Raw genomic sequence first — 19,484 nt, 5'->3', positions numbered from 1 at the left:
CCTTCTGCATATTACATGATTCCTTGTAATAACCATACTTGCTAATATGAATTAAGTATTTATCTGGGCCAGTCTGTTGCTGAGTTGCTTAAAAACATCAACTCATTTAATTCTCACAGTCCCTTGAAATAAATATTTTTGATTTGTTTTGGGGAAAAGAAAACCTGAAGAAACATTTTCATATTCATATAGCTAAAGGATGACAGAGCTAGAAATGAAGCTTTTGTTAATTTTAGTCTGAGTGTCATGGTCACACTCATATTCCGTTTTGATGAATGACTTGAATAGGTTGATGTGAATAGGTTCAGTAGTTTGAATAGGTTGAACAGGTTGATGTGACTGTCTACTCCACAGTATTCAGTGCCATAAACAATACTTTGGTGTTCTCAGGAAGCACTTGTGGGGTGAATGCAGAATAACTGACCACATGAACACTGTCTTTCCAGGTTTTTTGGAATCTCTGCTTAGCCCTTGGGACAGACCCTGTGGTGAAGGCTGCAGGATCTTCCATATCAAGCATCAGCAGCTGTGGTTAAGTCCACAGGTGCCCACCTGACCTCGGGTTCCTGGGAAGAGCAGAGTTGTCAGCAAGAGAACCTGTGGGTAAAGCCCAGCAGAAAGATGCCAGGCAATCGGAGTGCTGCTGGGCCGTCTCCGACCCTGAGTACAGGGGGATGTGACAATTCCTGTGAGGTAAGGAGTAGGAAGAGGCACCCAGGGACAGAAATTCTCCAGAATGAAAGATAATATCTCACTATTTTAATTTGTATGACTTTTTTTTTTTTAAATCAGGCAACATAATCAGGGGATTTTTATTGCTTATTTATTTATGTGAATTTCCTTCTGTCCATTGTTGATTTATTTATATTAGCTTATGGATTTTTACAGAGTTTTTTTTTAAGAGTAAGGTTAATAACCTTTTATCATTCTTATATATTGGGTTGGCCAAAAAGTTTGTTTGGGGTTTTCTGTACGATGTTATGGAAAAAACTCAAACGAACTTTTTGGTTAACCCAGTATTTCTGTGAATATTTTTTGCCACTTTGTAATTTGAAATTAGTTTCTAGTTTATCCATAAGTGACAAAAGGTGCCAAATAGTTGTCAAAGTCTTCTTAAAACAATGGCTCTTCTCTGCTTTGTTTCTCCCAGATTCCAGCTCTCTAGAAGCAAGCTCTCTTAAACTTTTTAATGGATTTCTTTTTAGTTTTGAACATTATCTACTGACTTTCCACTATGTAAGGTAGAGATTTAGCTTTTCCACGCACCTCCACTCATATGCACATTTGCCTCTACCTATCACTGTTCTGATTAGATCTATCGTGTTTATTATTGTGACTGTTTATAGTTGAGTTGTGTAGTATCCCTGCTTACTATTTCTTCACAACTTTTACTGTTCCCTGGAATTAATGGATTGATCATTTCTTTGCTTTACTATATACATATCAATAATTCAACGCCAAATTCTTTCTAGTTAGTTAAATCTCCTCTCTGTATATTCAGTTAAAGAATCTACCTGCAATGTGAGACTCAGGTTCAATTCCCCAGTCGGGAAGATCCCCTGGAGAAGGGACTGGCAACCCACTCCAGTATTCTTGCCTTGAGAATCCCACGGACAGAGGAGCTGGGTGGGCTACAGTCCATGGGGTTGCAAAGAGTCGGACACACACATAGTGACATTACTTATAAATACTCATACCGTGTTTACTATGAGCCCAGCACTGTTACACATACACTCTATCTACTAACTCATCTTCGTTACAATCTGGAGAAGTAGGTACCATTGTTTTTCTCATTTTATAGAAGGGGAAACTGTTGTTGTTTGTTGTTTAGTTGCTGAGTCGTATCCAACTCTTTGCAGCCCCATGGACTGTAGCCCCCCCAGGCTCCCCTGTCCATGAAATTTTCCAGGCAAGAATGCTGAAGTGGATTGCCATTTCCTTCTCCAAGGGGAAACTGGGGCATAGAGAAAAACTATCTGACCCAAGTTAACACAGCAAGTAAGAGCGGGGAGTGCTATCTCAACTCTGGGTATCAGTGTCTTCTCTTTGAAAAAATCTCTCCTGGACCTTGTTGACTTGCTGAAGGCTGGTCTGGTTGCTCTCTCGCCTTCACACACAGCTATGACTTTGGTGTCTTCTGTCCACCATCTATCAGGAAATCCTTTTTACTTCTGTCTTGTATCAGATTCCTTTCCCTGAGAATCCTGTTTTTTTTTCCTTCTTGTTTCCTAGATCCTGTGTCTTCCTCTTTCTTGGTTTACCCCCTAATTTGGAGGGTGGGGTACTTCCTTCAGTATATCCTTGAAAATGGATGCATGACAAGAGAACTTTATGAAGCTTTGCATATCTGAAAATGTCACGTAAAATGTATTTATGTAATATATATAATTGTATAAATACATTTACAGAAATACAAAAGTAATAAATACCATGGAAGTATGTTTATTTGACCCTGATAATAAATTTATCTTTTTGGCTGAGTGTAGAATTCTAGGCTGGAAATCATTTTTGTGTAGAATTTTACAAATCTGTTTCCAGTCTAGTCCTTTTCCCGCTCACACACACATTTTTTTCTGCTTTTCAAAAAATCTCTTATTTCAGTTGTTGAGCCTCCATATTTTAAATTCTTTGCTCTACCGATTTCCATTTCTTTCTCTTTTGCTCTCCTTCCTAGAAGTTTTTTTAAAAAAACTTTATCTCCCAAATCATCTTCTGTGTCTCTCATTAATGCTGTTCTATATTTTTGGAAGACGGAGGGATACTCAAGATACTGGAATGGTATCTTGAGACTGAAAAATGAGGCAGGCAACTCCATATAATCAATGGATCAGTTTATGGTTATAGGTAACTTACTCACAGGGTGAGATCAGGGGGGCGATGAACCAGAAGCATTCACAGCTGCCTCCTACACAGCTGAGGGACGATTGGGACAGTTTCACAGTTAACCTAGGGTCTGGGGGGTGGGTACGTGCTTGGAAACAGCAAGTGCATTCCTAAGTCAAGCTTTATGAATGGGCAACTAGTCTTATGGGCACTGGGAATACCTCAGTGAAGGTCTTCATTATTATTTAAAGACTAATAGAGCCTAGAGGCCACAAGATCTAATGATCATTAAGCAATATCTATTAACTATTAATACAAAGCCCTTGGTGACAGAGAAGAGACTTACTACATGGTACAGCCCTAGGCAGGGTCAGTGAGGCGGCCCAAGATGGCATCTGTTATGATAACAACTGTACATATGTTTTTTATATATAATTTCATTTATTTATTTGTTTAGGCTGTGTTGGGTCTTCGTTGCTTCATGAGGGCTTTCTCTAGTTGCAGTGAGTAGGGGCTACTCTCTACTTGCAGTGCTCGGGCTTGTCATTGCAGTGGCTTCTCTTGGCTGTGGAGGAGGGGCTCTAGGGCACATGGGCTTCAGTAGCCGCAGTTCCTGGGCTCTAGAGCACAGGCTCAACAGTTGTGGCATATGGGCTTAGTTGCTTTGTGGCATGTGAAATCTTCCTGGACCAGGGTTTGAACCCATGTCTTCTGCAGTGGCAGGTGAATTTACCACTGAGCCACCAGGGAAGCCCATGTTTTTGTTTTAGATAACTCTTTTTCTTTTCAGGATTTTTGTTTAGTATCTTATCACTCTTATATTAGTAATAGTTTTTAAATTTAATTTTTAAATGATAATACAGTCAGATGGCTCAAAAATAAAAATTTTAAATATATATAAAATTTTAAAATATGAAAAGCTATATACAGTCTAAATTCTCTTATCTTTTTCCTGTCTATTCACTTCTCTTTATTTTTAATTTTTATTTAGTTTTTGGCTGCACCATGGTGGGGCATGTGGGATCTTAGTCCCCTGACCAGGGACTGAACCCACACCCCCTGCGGTGAGTGGAAGCATAGAGTCTTAACCACTGGACCACCAGGGAACTCGCTGTTCACCTCTCTTTAATACATATAACCAAGTTAGTTTTCTCGGCGTGAATTTCTTTATGTAAGTAAAAGCAGTTGAGAGCACACTGTTATTTTTTCTTTTTTTAGTTCAGGAAAGGTAGCCCACAAGACAAATTCTTATCAGTTTTTGGTAATTTTAAATCGTTTGGTAAAATAGAAAATGAGTTATAAACCATGCTGCCATGAACATTTTTGTTCATGTCATGTATGTGTGTCCACCCTCTCTTGACTGTATACATAGGGATGGAGTTAGTGGGTCCTAGATTCAGCCTATCTTTTAAAAAATATTTTTGTTGTGAAATATAACGTATGTCCAGAAAAGCGTGCAAAACCAACATGTACAGCTCAGTAATTTTTCACTATGACGGTCTAGAAAATGTCCATAGTTAGCATTCCAGAATTCCCCTACTTCCAAAGTCAGGTACTCTCCTGACTTTTATGATAACTTATTTCCATTGAAAAGAAAATCACAAGCTTCAGAGTGGAAGAAGAGACAGACAACAGAGGACTTGTACCCAGGATGTATAAAGAACAGCAGAACAATAAGAAAAAGCAGATGACCCTGTAGTCAGAGAGGTTATTTGAATAGGTGTGTAACAAAGGAGGAAATCCAAATGGCTAGTAACACGTGAGATGGTACTCAGGGAAATCAGGGAAATGCAAAAGTGAAACCACAATGTAATCCTACCATACCTCCACCAGAATGGCTAAACTTAAGAAGCCTGACAATGACAACTGTTAGCAAGGATAAGGGTCTGTATCAGTAGCTCATATACTCATCTCAGTACATATAGTTGCTGATGTATTGGCTCATATCAGCAGTCCATAGACTGCTGGTGGCAGTATAAACTGGTACAGTCTCTTTGGAAACATTTTAGCTTTCTTCATCAAAGCATGTGTAGACCATATGAGGAAACTCTTCTAGAAAATACCCAAGAGAAATCCTTGCCTAATGTACCAGGTTGTTGTTGTTCAGTCACCCAGTCGTGTCCAACTCTTTGACCTCAGGCATGAGGAGACTCCTGGACAAAAAGCTGGCAATGATCTGTTTCCAGACCAGAATGGGAATTAGATAAGTATTTGCCTTGAATAATCAGTTAGGCCAACTATTTATGTTGCACAAATTTTTATGTGATTATTGTATTTTGTAAAAATCTTTTGAAAGAGAATACATGCCCTCCAATTTTGACCTTAGTCTCCCATATACCCTTTCCAAGGGCAGTTACAAGGACACACACACACACACACACACACTGCTGTATCCATTTTTAAACTTCTAACACTTTTCTCATTTCTTAATAAATTTTAGTGATAATTAAATGTCAATAGATGTAAAAAGTTGCCTCATTCTTTTCAAGGCTGAATCTTACTCAATTATATGGATATATCACAATGTATCCAGCCCCCTGTTAATAGACATTTAAGACATTTCCAGGCTTCCCTGGTGGCTCAGATGGTAGTGAATCCACCTGCAATGCAGGAGACCTGAATTCCATCCCTGGGTTGGGAAGATCCCCTGGAAGAGGGCATGGCAACCTACTCCAGTATTCTTGCCTGGAGAATCCCCATGGATAGAGGAGCCTGGCGGGCTACATTCCTTGGGGTCACAAAGGGTCAGACATGACTGAGCAAGTAAGCACAGCAAGATATTTCCAGCTTTTGCTATTACAAACAATACTGCAATGAAAATCCTTATTTCATCCATGTATGTATGTGTGTGTATATACACACACACACACACACACACACACACACACACATATTTCAATTAACACAAAAGGGAATATGTCTAAAGAGAAATTTCTGAAAATGAAATTCTTGGGACAAATGATATATATATATATATATATATATATATATGAATTTTTATTTTTGATTGATATAGCAAAATGACCTTCTTTGTGGGTTTTTTCAATTGTATAAGAATGCCTGTTTTCAGCATACTCAAGACAGAACAGCATCTTGTCATATTTTTCTTTTTGGCCCATGTAATAGGTTAAAACATGTATCTTATTACAGATCTAATTTGCATGTCTTGTATCATGACTGATGTTGAATACATGTAATTGTGTTTAATGACCCATTTATAGTATTTTTTAAGCTGATTTTAAATTTCCTTTGCCCATTTTTCTATTAGATTGTTGCTATTTATATATTAAAGACAGTGGCTCTTTGTCTTTTATGTGCATCCCGAATATTTTCCCTCAATTTCTCAACTGTCTTTTAAAAGAAAAATTCTGGCATTTTCTCCATGCATTTCACAAAATTGTGCTTATCAATCTTTTGTGTCCTCCAAGTTTTGTGCCATAAGTAGATGGCCTTCCCTATTGCTCATATCTGTATTTTTTTTAATTCCTCCATTTTCTTTTTTTTCCTTTTGTCTTTTTTTTGGTCATGCCATGTGGCATCCAGGATCTTAGCTCCCTGACCAGGGATCAAACCTGTGCCCCTTGAATCGAGAGCAGGGCATCTTAACCACCAGACTACCAGGAAAGTCCTGTGCATTTTCTTTTTAGTGCTTTCATGTCTTTGGTTTTGCTTTTACTTCTGTGACTATCTGGATTTTTGATGGTTGTTTTAAAGTCTTAGCTGGGGATCAGTCTTCATTTTCTTCAAGATGCTTACACATTTGTCCCATCACTGTTTGTTGAATAACCTATAGTTTCCCCACTAACATGCAGCACTTCATCATATATACACACATTATAATATATAATTGTGTGTGTATTTATGAACCTTATTCTCTTCTATTGATCTAATGGTCATAGTCTATATGATTCTAATTCCTCTAATTCCTCTAATAAATAGGAGGGCTAAATCTCTGATTACTCTTCTTTTTCAGAAATTTACTGTTTCCTTTACTGTTTTGTTTTCCATACACAATTTATAGTCTGCTTACTAAATTTAAAAATAATCCTCTTGTTGTCAGTGAATTTGTATTAAACTTGTATTTTAAGAGGGCCATTTGTCTCTATAATAATTCAGATTTATTACTAAAGTACAGTGTATGTCTGTATTTTCTTCAAGTAATCTTTGCATTTTTGATTAGCGTGATAAAGTTTTCTTCAAGTGTATTTTTGACATCAGTGCTTGTTTCTGTTATCTAAATGAAAAATTACAATGCAAATGTATATGAATGTATATCATTACAAATTGGAACTAAAATGAAGAGGTACACATAAAAGGTAGTTGAAGAGTGAGTAAAAGGAAAAATGAAGAATCCTATGGTTCTCTTATTCTTGTTCAGGAGAACAATATAGATAGACCTTATTAGAGAAACATGCGTACAGTTACGGTTCCCTTTCCTCCACATCCTCTCCAGCATTTATTACTTGTAGATTTTTTGATGATGGCTGTTCTGACTGGTGTGAGGTGATGATACCTCATTATAGTTTTGATTTGCATTTCTCTAATAATTAGTGATGTTGAGCATCTTTTCATGTGCCTGTTGGCCATCTGTATGTCTTCTTTGGTGAAATCTCCATTTAGGTCTTCTGCCTATTTTTGTTTGGGCTGTTTGCTTTTTGGTTACTGAATTGTGTGAGCTGTCCGGATATTTTGGAAATAAAGCCCTTGTTGGTCGCATCATTTGTAAATATGTAAGGGAGACAAATGCCTAATCTCAGTTAATCATTCATGAGACAGATAATGGGGAGTTAAAGGGTCTGTGTCTGGCCTTGTCCACAGATTCAGGCACAAGGAGAAAGCTCTGCATTTGGCCTTGTCACAGGTAAACAAGGGAGTCATTTCCAAGTTGTATGGGGGTCATGGGAAAGAGTGGACAGCCAGACTTACCTAAGTCATGTGGGAAGAATGGTTCTTTGTGGTAAGTCATTTCTCAAAAAGGAATACAGATGAGGGGTGAGGATTTCTTGACTTTCACTGTTTTGGGGGCTTAGGTGAAGTTCAGCATTGTCACAGGTTGTCAGTTCTGTTTGAAAACTGGAGTCTAATCCTAAATGTCCACGCCACCAGACATGCATTCTTCTGCCCCATAGAATTGCTGAGCGATGGCCAATGGAAATGGTTCAGGAAGACATTTGGAGGTGTTCACAGGTGTTCTGAGTGTTTGATGCAGGAGCTGCGGCCCTCCCTGCTGTTTGTGACAGACTTCTTAGCAAGATAAAGGGGAATGGTGATAATATCCTAGTCGTAGGTATTGGAAGACCTGACAGTCAGTTAAATTTAAGGCTCTTGCAATTTGGGGGAAATGTGCCAGGGCATTCTTCTTTGTGAGGAAGGCTTCAGGGGGTGGTTCTGAAAGACAAAGATCATTAATGTCTTTTGCTTTCCTGTACTTCTGAGGTCTAAGGTGTTTCCTCTTCAGGTTCTGTGTTGTTGCTAGTCTTCTACTGACAGAAAATCATTAAGGCCCATTCTAGTAGCTATAAATTCACCTTACCCCCCAATTATCTCCTGCTACTTACCAGACCTTTTATCTAAATGGATCATGTACAAGAGAGACAGGGACATTTTTCATGAATTCACAGAGATCCATTAGGTTGTGTACTTTGGCCTATGTGGGTCACTGTAGGGGGACATAGTAAGCAGTGTACTGAACCAAGTAGTAATTAGCCTTTTGATCTAGGACAGTGTTCATCCAACGAGAGAATCCAGGTAACTGAACAAGAATTAAGTTTCAATATGTGGGCTCCCCCACTGCTGGCTGGGCTGCCATCCAGAGGGTTAGCAGCCAGGCTGGTCTAGGTCACTTGGTGAAAGAAATATTATACCTAGGATGTTCAACAGAGGATCCCACATTGTCAAAATATGTCCCTATAACCCCTGATCTTAATTAATTACCCAGGGATTAGCTGAAAAGAGCTGATTCCTTTCCAGCCATATTCATTGACCCAGCTGCCATAATAGGGTGTATGAACCAGAAGCAGGTAAGGGTGGTAGACTCTGAAATCCTTTGGAGTCCATTTAAAAATTTTTTTAAACATATAAATTTTATTTTTCCAATGATCATTATTATTGCAAAAAGTGCTTAATAATACATAGAAAGTAAAAGCCTCTTTGTAATCTCATCCTGGAGAGTCTGCCAGAGAATTATCTGAAAATTTCCAGGAAATGTTTGGTTGATTCTTTTTGTGATATTAGAGGTTGTTAGCCTGATCCATTCTTTATTAGGTTCCTCATTAGTTTTTTATCTGATGATTGATTTTTATCATTACCTAGATCATTAATTCGCTCAGTCGTGTCCGACTCTTTGTGACCCCAATGGACTGTACAGTCCATGGAATTCTCCAGGCCAGAATACTGGAGTGGGTAGCCTTTCCCTTCTCCAGGGGATCTTCCCAACCCAGGGATCAAACCCAGGTCTCCTGTACTTCAGGCAGATTGTTTACCATCTGAGCCACCAGGGAAGCCCCATTAATTCACGAGGAGTTACAAAATGGTGATGTTCTAATTCTGTCATTCCTTCTGGATTTATTGGCTGGAATGTTTCTGTAAAGAAGAACTTTCTCTCATCAAAGCTGTATTTTCCCTTTTTCTTTGACTGATAAAAAGCTCAAGGGGCTTGCCCCCAGCCAGGCTCTGGGTTTATGGATGCTGGACTTCCTCCTGTGTTCCCCTTAACAGGAACCCACTGAATCAGAGCTCTATTCTGGCCTACGTTGTTTTAGCACTGGCATTTGCACTGTATTGTTTTTATGCATTTCTAGTATCCCCTATGGAGAAGGCAATGGCACCCCACTCCAGTACTCTTGCCTGGAGAATCCCAGGGACGGGGGAGGCTGGTGCGCTGCCATTTATGGGGTCACAGAGTCGGACACGACTGAAGCGACTTAGCAGCAGCAGCAGCAGTATCCCCTAAGGCAGCATTTAGTCACATTGAACTGTCTGGGCTGCCATATTTTCTCCTGAGGGTACCAATTATTGTTCTTAGGGCTCCTACTACATAGGTTTGATTGATCAGTTCCTAATCTGAGTCCGTTTTTGAGGAGGCTGTTCTAGTGCTTGACCATACCAGATGCAGTGGATGGTAGTGAATGTTGAAGTCCATCAGATACCTTGACTATCAGCCTATCATTACATGACTTTTGCAGTAAAAGGCGTACCGCTCTCAGGCTGCAAATAAATAGTCCAGGATGCTGAATACCTGACACTGATTAATTCTAAGGGCCACAGTGGAGTGGCTGGAGTCAGCTGAGCAGACTGAAATAGCAACACTTCAACCTGAAAAAATATCAACAGTTGTATGCAACAGCATACAGTGAAATCCCTGAGAATGGGTTCTTGAGATGCGATGCTGTGTGCCAGGAGCAGGCAGGCCCACAATTCATGCAGTGTGCTATTCCTCATCCCAACAGACCATTTTTTAGAAGGAGTCACATTTTGGCCAGCCATGGTAACTTCTGCATCAGAAAGATATAGTCTTGTAATTTGTGCCCAGTCTGTGATGATAGATGTGTTTGTTGCCATGTCCATGTGATGACGAATGCAGAAAAGTAATAGCAGTGATCTGGGTCCTGAAAGCTCCATCAGCAGTATGATTCTAGTCAGTGGCATCAGAGAATGGACCCTTACCATGAGACCTACATAGGTGACCCTGACCATTCAGTTAGCAGCCTTGATTTATTTCCATTACTCACCATACTAAAGAGGGCCATCCAGCCTCCCAGCCAGTGGTCTTCCATGTGGGAGACTGAACAACTGGACGTTGGCTGTAGCTCCAGAGTCAATAGATATCAAAGGGAGTACTGGTCAGAGTTATAAGAATAGCCTTGAGTTCTGCCTGCTGAAGGGTGTGCCCACATCCATTCTCAGTTCTGCTAAGGTTGAAGAGCCCAGAGTAGAATGTTAGGTTCCAGCTAAGCCCAGTCGTTAGTGGATCAGGTTCAGGCATTTGAGGAATCGTCTATGAATCAAGTGCCCCACAAAGCCCAGCAGCCTTGTTCTATGGTTGGCAGAGTGGGAAATAAATTTTCCCCCAAAGGGATAGCTGTCCCATTTTCCTCTGAAGCCAAGATGCTGCTGGAGCCAGGCCAGCTGTGCTCTTGAATATACTCTTTCCTTTTGACAAATGGAGGCTTGTTGGATACTTCCCACCTTGTCAGTCATCGAGTCTGAATTGACCTACACCCAGATGGGACTATCAGGCTAGATGGCCTCCATGGGTCAGGTGTTCAGTTTGGACAAAGGCCCAGTAGAAAACTAATTGCTGCTTTTCATAAGGGGTATAGGTAGTAGCTGTATAAGAAGAAGAAAAGCTGGTACCCTAAGGAGCTTTTCCAAATGGGCTTCCCTTTGCTACTGGCCCCAGCAGGCAATACTATCAGTTATACAGACTGGTAACTCAGCAGGGTCATTGAGGCTTTGAGGGCCCTGAAAGTAGAGAGCAGAGAATGTGCCACAGCATGCCGGATAGCATCCTCTACTGGCCCATTGGTTTGGGCCCCACTCAAAGGACACTGCGGTTTAGCAAATATGAAGGATCTAGTAGAATGTCCAGGCAAGGCACATACTGTCTCCTTTTCCCAAAGAGCCCAGGATGGTGCTGAACTTCCTTTTTTGGCATAGGATTCAAAGAGGTAGAAGGTTTTCTTTGACTGCAAGAGGAATAGAGCGTCATGAATCCATCCAGAGGTCCCAGACACTTTATTTGCATTTTGTCAGGGTTTACCAGCCACCTCTGATGTGGCAAAGGCATGATAATACTGTGGGTGGAGCCATTGAGACTAAGGTTTCTGACTGGCTAACCAAGACTTCATCTATACAGTGAAAAGTTTGGACAGTGGAGGGTAGAGGCAGTCTTGTTACTAAAGTCTGACCCACTCACTGGTGGTGCTCTCATTACCCCTGGGAGAGTACTGCCAATGTATATGGAAGGTCTTGCCATATGAATGCTGATTGGTCTTGGTGCTTGGTGTGAAGAACTGGGAAGGGGTGAAGATTTTAAGCTAACAAGCTGGTGTGCCACAGTTTCAAGTATGTTGACAGAGGCCATGAGACTCCTGAGTCAGTGATGGGATACTTTATAGTCACAGAAAAATCAGTAGCCATAGTCAGCATGTTTGCATTTTAGGGGAAAAAAAAGTTAAAGCTCTTGGCAACCCATGAAGTCTCTGCAAATATAAAATAGAAAATGGTTTTGTTATGGAATAAGCATCAAAGCTGGGTTTCCTGGGTAGCTCAACTGGTAAAGAATCCACCTGCAATATGGGAGACCTGGGTTCGATCCCTAGGTTGGGAAGATCCCCTGGAGGAGGGAATGGCATCTCACTCTAGTATTCTTGCCTGGAGATTCCCCATGGACAGAGGGGCCTAGTGGGCTGCAGTCCATGGGGTCACAAAGAGTCGGACATAACTGAGAGACTAAACACAGCACAGCACACAAGCATCAAAGCAGACCACAGTGTGCATCACAAGCAGTTAGCTAAAGAGATTGCAAAGACAGAAGGAAATCTCATTCATCCTTTTCTGTGACAGAGCATATAGAGTCCATTACATGCTGGTTTTCAAGACACATGATAATTTATCAAGTCCTCATGCAAGAGGACTTAACAGGACAATTTGTCATACATTCTTTTGTAGTTCATCCTAAGTTCAGCTGATAATGGGAGTGGCTATCTGTGCTAGTTAATTGCCTTTATCCAAAGGCAACATTGAACTTCTCTTTTCTCTATGACAATCAGATAGTTACAGCTTAGAGCCAGGCACCTAGGATAAGGTGACAGAGAGATAGAGTACCATCTTCCTTAATGTTTACATGTCAGTGAGGTGGCCCTTAAGAAAACCCTTAAGAAAATCCCAGGTCCTTAAGAAAAACATTCCTGGGTTATAATGCTGACAAAAGGCTTATTTAACCATTTAAAAGATTTACATATATTTTGATATATATGTAAGTGGCAGAGGAAGCATTTACAAATACCAGTTTTCTCAAGGAAATACTCTAAGGAAAGGGAGAAGATCTCTTTCAGTAACAGGGAAAATTCCATTTTTAAAAATCCTTGCACTTTCAATTTATAATAACAGCACACTTTTCTAATTATCTCCATTGTAATTTCTACCTTTGTCTAGGCAGTGTGCGGCCACCTAAATATCTAGCAAGTCCATATAACAGCAAAATAAAGCAGTTAGGAAAATCACCATAGGATGAATTTTAAAAGTCAGTGCAGTCTTCAGAATGGGAGAAAATAATAGCAAATGAAGCAACTGACAAAGAATTAATCTCAAAAATATACAAGCAGCTCCTATAGCTCAATTCCAGAAAAATAAACGACCCAATCAGAAAATGGGCCAAAGAACTAAACAGACATTTCTCCAAAGAAGACATACAGATGGCTAACAGACACATGGAAAGATGCTCAACATCATTCATTATCAGATAAATGCAAATCAAAACCACAATGAGGTACCATCTCATGCCAGTCAGAATGGCTGCTATCCAAAAGTCTACAAACAATAAATGCTGGAGAGGGTGCCGAGAAAAAGGAACCCTCTTATACTGTTGGTGGGAATGCAAACTAGGACAGCCACTATGGAGAACAGTGTGGAGATTCCTTAAAAAACTGGAAATAGAACTGCCATATGACCCAGCAGTCCCACTGCTGAGCATACACACCGAGGAAACCAGAATTGAAAGAGACACGTGTACCCCAGTGTTCATTGCAACACTGTTTATAATAGCCAGGACATGGAAGCAACCTAAATGTCCATCAGCAGATGAATGGATAAGAAAGCTGTGGTATGTATACACAGTGGAACATTACTCAGCCATTAAAAAGGATACGTTTGAATCAGTTCTAATGAGGTGGATGAAACTGGAACCTATTATACAGAGTGAAGTAAGTCAAAAAGAAAAACATCAATACAGTATGCTGCTGCTGCTGCTGCTAAGTCGCTTCAGTCGTGTCCGACTCTGTGTGACCCCATAGACGGCAGCCCACCAGGCTCCACCATCCCTGGGATTCTCCAGGCAAGAACACTGGAGTGGGTTGCCATTTCCTTCTCCAATGCATGAAAGTGAAAAGTGAAAGGGAAGTCGCTCAGTCGTGTCCGACTCTTAGCGACCCCGTGGACTGCAGCCCACCAGGCTCCTCCGTCCATGGGATTTTCCAGGCAAGAGTACTGGAGTGGGGTGCCATTGCCTTCTCCGTCAATACAGTACTAATGCATATATATGGAATTTATAAAGATGGTAACGATGACCCTATATGCGAGACAGCAAAAGAGACACAGATGTAAAGAACAGTCTTTTGGACTCTGTGGGAGAAGGTGAGGGTGGGATGATTTGAGAGGGTAGCGTTGAAACGTGTATATTATCATATGTGAAGTGGATCACCAGTCCAGGTTCGATGCATGAGACAGGGTGCTCATGGCTAGTACACTGGAATGACCCTGGGGGATGGGATGGGGAGGGAGGTAGGAGGGGATTCTGGATGGGGAACACATGTGTGCCCGTGGGTGATTCATGTCGATGTTTGGCAAAAACCACTACAATATTTTAAAGTAATTAGTCTCCAATTAAAATAAATAAATTTAAAAAAGAAAAAGAAAAACAAGAGAGACCGTTAACCTTTCTCAGATTGAAAATAGTACTACTTTGTAGTTCCTAAGGAAATGGCAACTCACTCCAGTATTCTTGCCTGGAAAATTCCATGGAGAGAGGAGCATGGCAGGCTACAGTCCTTAGGGTCACAAAGAGTGGGACATGACTGAAAACTAAAAAAACAAAACAAAACTTATGAAGTCTTACCCAATCCAAGCCCAAGGAGTAGCTCTCTGGAGGCCTGATTTAATTTTTAATTGAGTTTTTTCTTATAAAGTCCAGTGAATTTCTCCTGAGTTCTTGTCTTTGAATAATTAGCATCACACACACATAATTTATCGATGCAGTAATGGTTCCATCTCCCCAGATAATATTTCCCAGATGCAAAACACAAAGACACCCATAGTCATTTCTAGTATATTATTATGAAACACTCTTTGAAGGGTACAGATTGAACTTCCAGTGCTTAATGTATTTGGCCTTAATTATTTTGGGACTTCCCTTGTGGCTCAGCTGGTAAAGAATCCACCTGCAATGCAGGAGACCTGGGTTCGATTCCTGGGTTGGGAAGATCCCTTGGAGAAGGGAAAGGCTACCCACTCCAGTATTCCGGCCTAGAGAACTCCATGGAGTGCATAGTCCATGGGATTGCAAAGAGTTGGACATGACTGAGTGGCTTTCACTTAATTATTTAAGTCTTGAGGAACAACCCAGCCTCTGAGCCATTGCTTGCATTAGTCCAAATCAGTGACAGGCATGCAAATCTCCATGAATAATAGGCATCTTCTTTTGTTTATCCGTACCAGGACTGGAGAGAGTGTGCATCCTAAAATTAATCCAGTGTCATAAGACCTATCCTTTGCAGTTGCTAGCTATAAATGCTAGATTTCTGTTTGTCTATTAATTAGATGATTTCATACTATTCTTCTATCCCTACAGGTAAAGCCGTAGTCTAACACTAATTCACTGAGTGTTTGTTCCTTTGAATATGAACAGTGCTGTAATTCTGAACTAGTGATGCTATTCTGGAGTTATTTGATAACTAACTGCTTCTAGACTGTCCAGTTGAGTGGTTCTGAGACCTATATGGTGATTTTTGCTCTATTATTACATCATTCCAAACAGTCCAATTCCCATATGTTTTCAATTTTTATTTGATTTGAATTTCCACGGCTTTTAAACATTTTGTATGACATGATTCCATCCAGTTGTATTCCATGCAGTTGTATTATGTACTTTTTTAATTATTCCAAAACACTAAGTTTATTATTCAAAGTCTCACTATCAAAAGAGTTAGCTATACCTGTGCCTGCTCCTGTTTCTTACAGGATTGTATTCTAATAAGCCTCCTTTTGCTCTTGTACAGCCCCAAACAGGTCCCTTACACAGACTTCATACTGAGAGAGCTCAAGAGATGCATGTCTGGTTTTGAAGACTGGTATTAGCCTCAGATACATTAAGAGAAACTATCCACCAATAATCCTAGGGGGCTATTAAAATAGACTCAGGGCATTGAAATATTCCATATGTAGTAGAGAGATCTCTTTTATATATATATATGGGTCTGTTGATAGGTTTCTCACCAGTTTGGATGAGGTAAGTGGCCCTAGGAGTAAAGAATCTGCCTGCCAAGGCAGCAGCACAAGAGACGTGGGTTCCATCCCTGAGTCAGGAAGATCCCCTGGAGGAGGGCATGGCAACCCACTCCAGTATTCTTGCCTGGAGAATCCCATGGACAGAGGAACCTGATGGGCTACAGTCCATAGCGTAGCATAGAGTCAGACACGACGAAGACACTTAGCACACACAAGCAATTTACTGTGACTGTCTTTACAGCTATCAGTAGTTTTATTGAACGAAACTCCTACAGTAGTAAAAGTGAGAGAGCAACAGTTCTCTTGATTGTAGTATAGTTAAGAGAATTCTTCTATAAAGATCCTTCCAGTCAAAGTAGTTAGCAAAACATTTTTTGTGTCAAATTTAGGGCTGGAGTATCTTGATTCATATTAGTTACTTTGCTTTGGTATTATCAAAAATTACTCATGAAGATGGTTCCACCTTTACTCTGCCAATAATTGGGTTGTTTCAGATTTTAAGTCCAGATCATGTCTGTTCTAGGAATACAGTATGGAATTGATCAGAAATACGTAATTGTGGAGACCATTATTTGGAGCATAGGAAAAAGAACAGTGTAATATATGTTTTCTAGTAAAATCTGATTCTTAGGTAATTGAAATAACCCTCCTATGACAACGCCAGCAAGGCAGTCTATGAGAATGGTAATGTTTGCTTGTAGGGGATGAAAAAAAATAATTTTCTTTCCACTCCTCTAAGTTCTTGGCTGAGAGCCCTTTAGCAAAAGACAAATTAATATGAGAAAACAAGTTTATTAACTTATATACCTCAAGTATATATGGGTGATACCCAGGGAACAATGAGTAGTAACTCAAAGCTGCAGCTTAGAACGCTTGCTCATATAGCATCTTTAACAAAGAACAGTAAATTTATGGGGAAATGACAGGACAAAAGAAAGCAGTTTTAATCTTCCAAGGGCAGCATACTGTGGGAAGGTAAATATATGGGAGGAGACTAATGGTAGATAAAGGCTAGTTAATAAAGTTTGTGCCATCTCCAGGCTGAAAGGATCTAAAGTTGCCTCCCGTGATTAACTTTTGTCCTCCTGGTAGAGAAGAGAAGAGAGACGTTGTTGAAAATTTATATCTTTAAAAAATGTTTATTGTAGTATAGTTGATTTACAATGTTGTGTTAGTTTCTACTGTACAGCAAAGTGAATCTGTTATACATATACATATACCCATTCTTTTAAAAATTCTTTTTCTGTATACGTCATTACAGAATGTTGAGTAGAGTTCCCTGTGCTATTCAGTAGACTCTTATTAGTTATCTATTTTCTAAATAAATAGTAGTGTATATATGTGAGTCCTAGTCTCCCATGAAAATTTTTATCTTGCTTTTAGGCAAATGGGAGGGCAGGGAGCTTTTCTTGTACCTGCTTCTTCTCAACTCCATTCAGCTCAAAATAATCCTTATGCCAAAGTGGCGTATTCTGCTACCCTTCAACCTCTTTTCAGTTGAGCTCAACACCAGTATCAGTCACTCTAGAAAACTTAAATTTCAAGTCCTTTGTGGGAGCAACAGTCCAGTCCTCCTGAGGTGCTAGCTTCACAGGAAAAGCATGGATCCAATTTTTTTTAACTTGGATAGCCTTCATGGGGAATGAGCACTTGAAAAGGTTTCTCCCAGTGTGGGGACAGCCTGTCTTTTCCTGGGACACTTTTATATAGATGAGATCTCCTTTTTGATAGATGTGGCAGACTTTTTCCAGGGGGTCCTTCCAGGTTCTTATGACTTTATGTCTCAGAGTTTCTGAGGAAGATAGAAACCCTGTTAAGACCTGAGTGTGATTTTGGGAAGATTCAGTTAAATTAGGCACAGGACATGGTCTCAGACCAAAATTCATAGGCCTGCTATTTATAAGTTCAAAGAGAGTGATTTCATGCTTGCTGGCAAGGGTGCTCTAATTTCTAACAAGCTAGTGGTAAAGCTGTAGGCCTTTTTACCCTAATTGGTTGCTGAATCTTGGCAAGTAAGTTTCTTCAGAGCTTGATTCATTTGTTGTATTAATACATGTCCACAGGATTAAAAATGATAGGGTGTATGATAGCTTATAGAATTCTGCAAACATTTTATAATTCCTGAACACCCAGTGGAAATAAAGTGACTTTCTGTCTGATTCAATATGCCTGGTATCCCCAAGGTGTAAATTATATTTATTAAGAGAACTTTTACCATTGCCTGAGCATTGTCTTTTTGAAGAAAGGAAAACTTCAGGCCATTCTGACATCATACACACCATAAGTAGACAAAACCTCTTACCTTCTGCCAGCATCACTTCTGTGAAATCCAACTACTAGCAGTTCCTGTTGGCTAAGTTGCTTGGGGAAAATTTCTGGTGCTTACCATGGGAGTAGCCTGTACAGAATTCTGCTGACAGATAGCACATCTCTTTAATATGTTTTGAGTGAGCTCATCTTTTTGATAGTTGTAGTGAGAGTCTCATGCCTTTAAAATTGCTCTTAACTGAGTTTGTTGATGACACAATGATACCAGCCAAGTATACAGACCATGGAATAGGAATTATATTGTTAGGTACTTTCCATAGTATAGTCAAACTTCTTTTTAGCCTTTTTCTTAACCCATTTGTTCATTTCCTTTTAGAAGGCATATTAATATTATTATTATTATTATTTTGGTTTTGAACCTTTAATGAGAAAAATGTATAATATCGAGCTCAAAAACACTGTGTGTGGTGTGTCACTGGGTCCAGGGTTAGGGATACACAGAATAGGACTAGCAAACAAGATATGTGTAAACAAAGATACACACAATCATAGAGTGAGAAACTGGTGCCTGGCACAGTTTAAGTCTCAGTTTCCTCATCGCTCAGCAGCATATGGGGATCCCACGGCTGATGGGGAATAGACGTCCTGACTTTGGGCATTGCAGGGTGCCCAACACCTCCACCTCCAGCAGCACGTGGTGCATCTTTCTCAGAAATTCCTCGTTATGCTCATATCCCTGAATCGGCTCTTTAGGCACCTCGGTCAGATGCAGGGTGTCCACAACTTCCAGAAGCGCCGCCCACTCCACTTTGGGTATCATACGCACTGTGAAGTCAGGGTTGAATTCCACAGGATTGATAGAGACCTCAGTGGCCTGGAGACGCAGGGGGAAGCCACGGGGCCCCACCCCCTGCACGTACAAGCTCAGCAGGTTCAGAAGACATATTATTTAAAACAAAATGAAAGTTTCTTGTTGTATTAGAAGTGTGGCTTCTAAGTTGAATTGGCTTTGTTTTAACAGTGACTTTTGCACCTCTGTCAGCAAAATCATTGCCTTTAGAAATTTGCTCATTCTGCCCTATGTGGGCTCTACAATGGATTACTAATGTCTGAACAGGTAGCTGCAAAGGTGCTAATTACTTGGATATTGATTCTCCATGAGATATTTT

General features: G+C 40.2%; 1 protein-coding gene and 1 pseudogene across 2 annotated transcripts in view; one reads left to right on the top strand and one right to left on the bottom strand.

The window, feature by feature from the left end:
- ZNF81 (zinc finger protein 81) overlaps positions 1–19,484 on the top strand; it is a 108,636-nt gene that overhangs the window by 12,211 nt on the left and 76,941 nt on the right. For both annotated transcript variants that reach the window (XM_027533000.1, XM_027532999.1), the window contains exon 2: positions 447–693. In XM_027533000.1, coding sequence (XP_027388801.1) covers positions 622–693 — 72 coding nt within the window. In that variant the 5' untranslated portion in view covers positions 447–621. The remainder of the gene's footprint in view (positions 1–446; positions 694–19,484) is intronic.
- LOC113887479 lies at positions 18,894–19,261 on the bottom strand (annotated as a pseudogene).

The sequence above is a fragment of the Bos indicus x Bos taurus genome, chromosome X, assembly GCF_003369695.1.
Source record: "Bos indicus x Bos taurus breed Angus x Brahman F1 hybrid chromosome X, Bos_hybrid_MaternalHap_v2.0, whole genome shotgun sequence".
Classification (NCBI taxonomy): Eukaryota; Metazoa; Chordata; class Mammalia; order Artiodactyla; family Bovidae; genus Bos; species Bos indicus x Bos taurus.
This window is presented reverse-complemented; position numbering and strand designations above follow the sequence as displayed.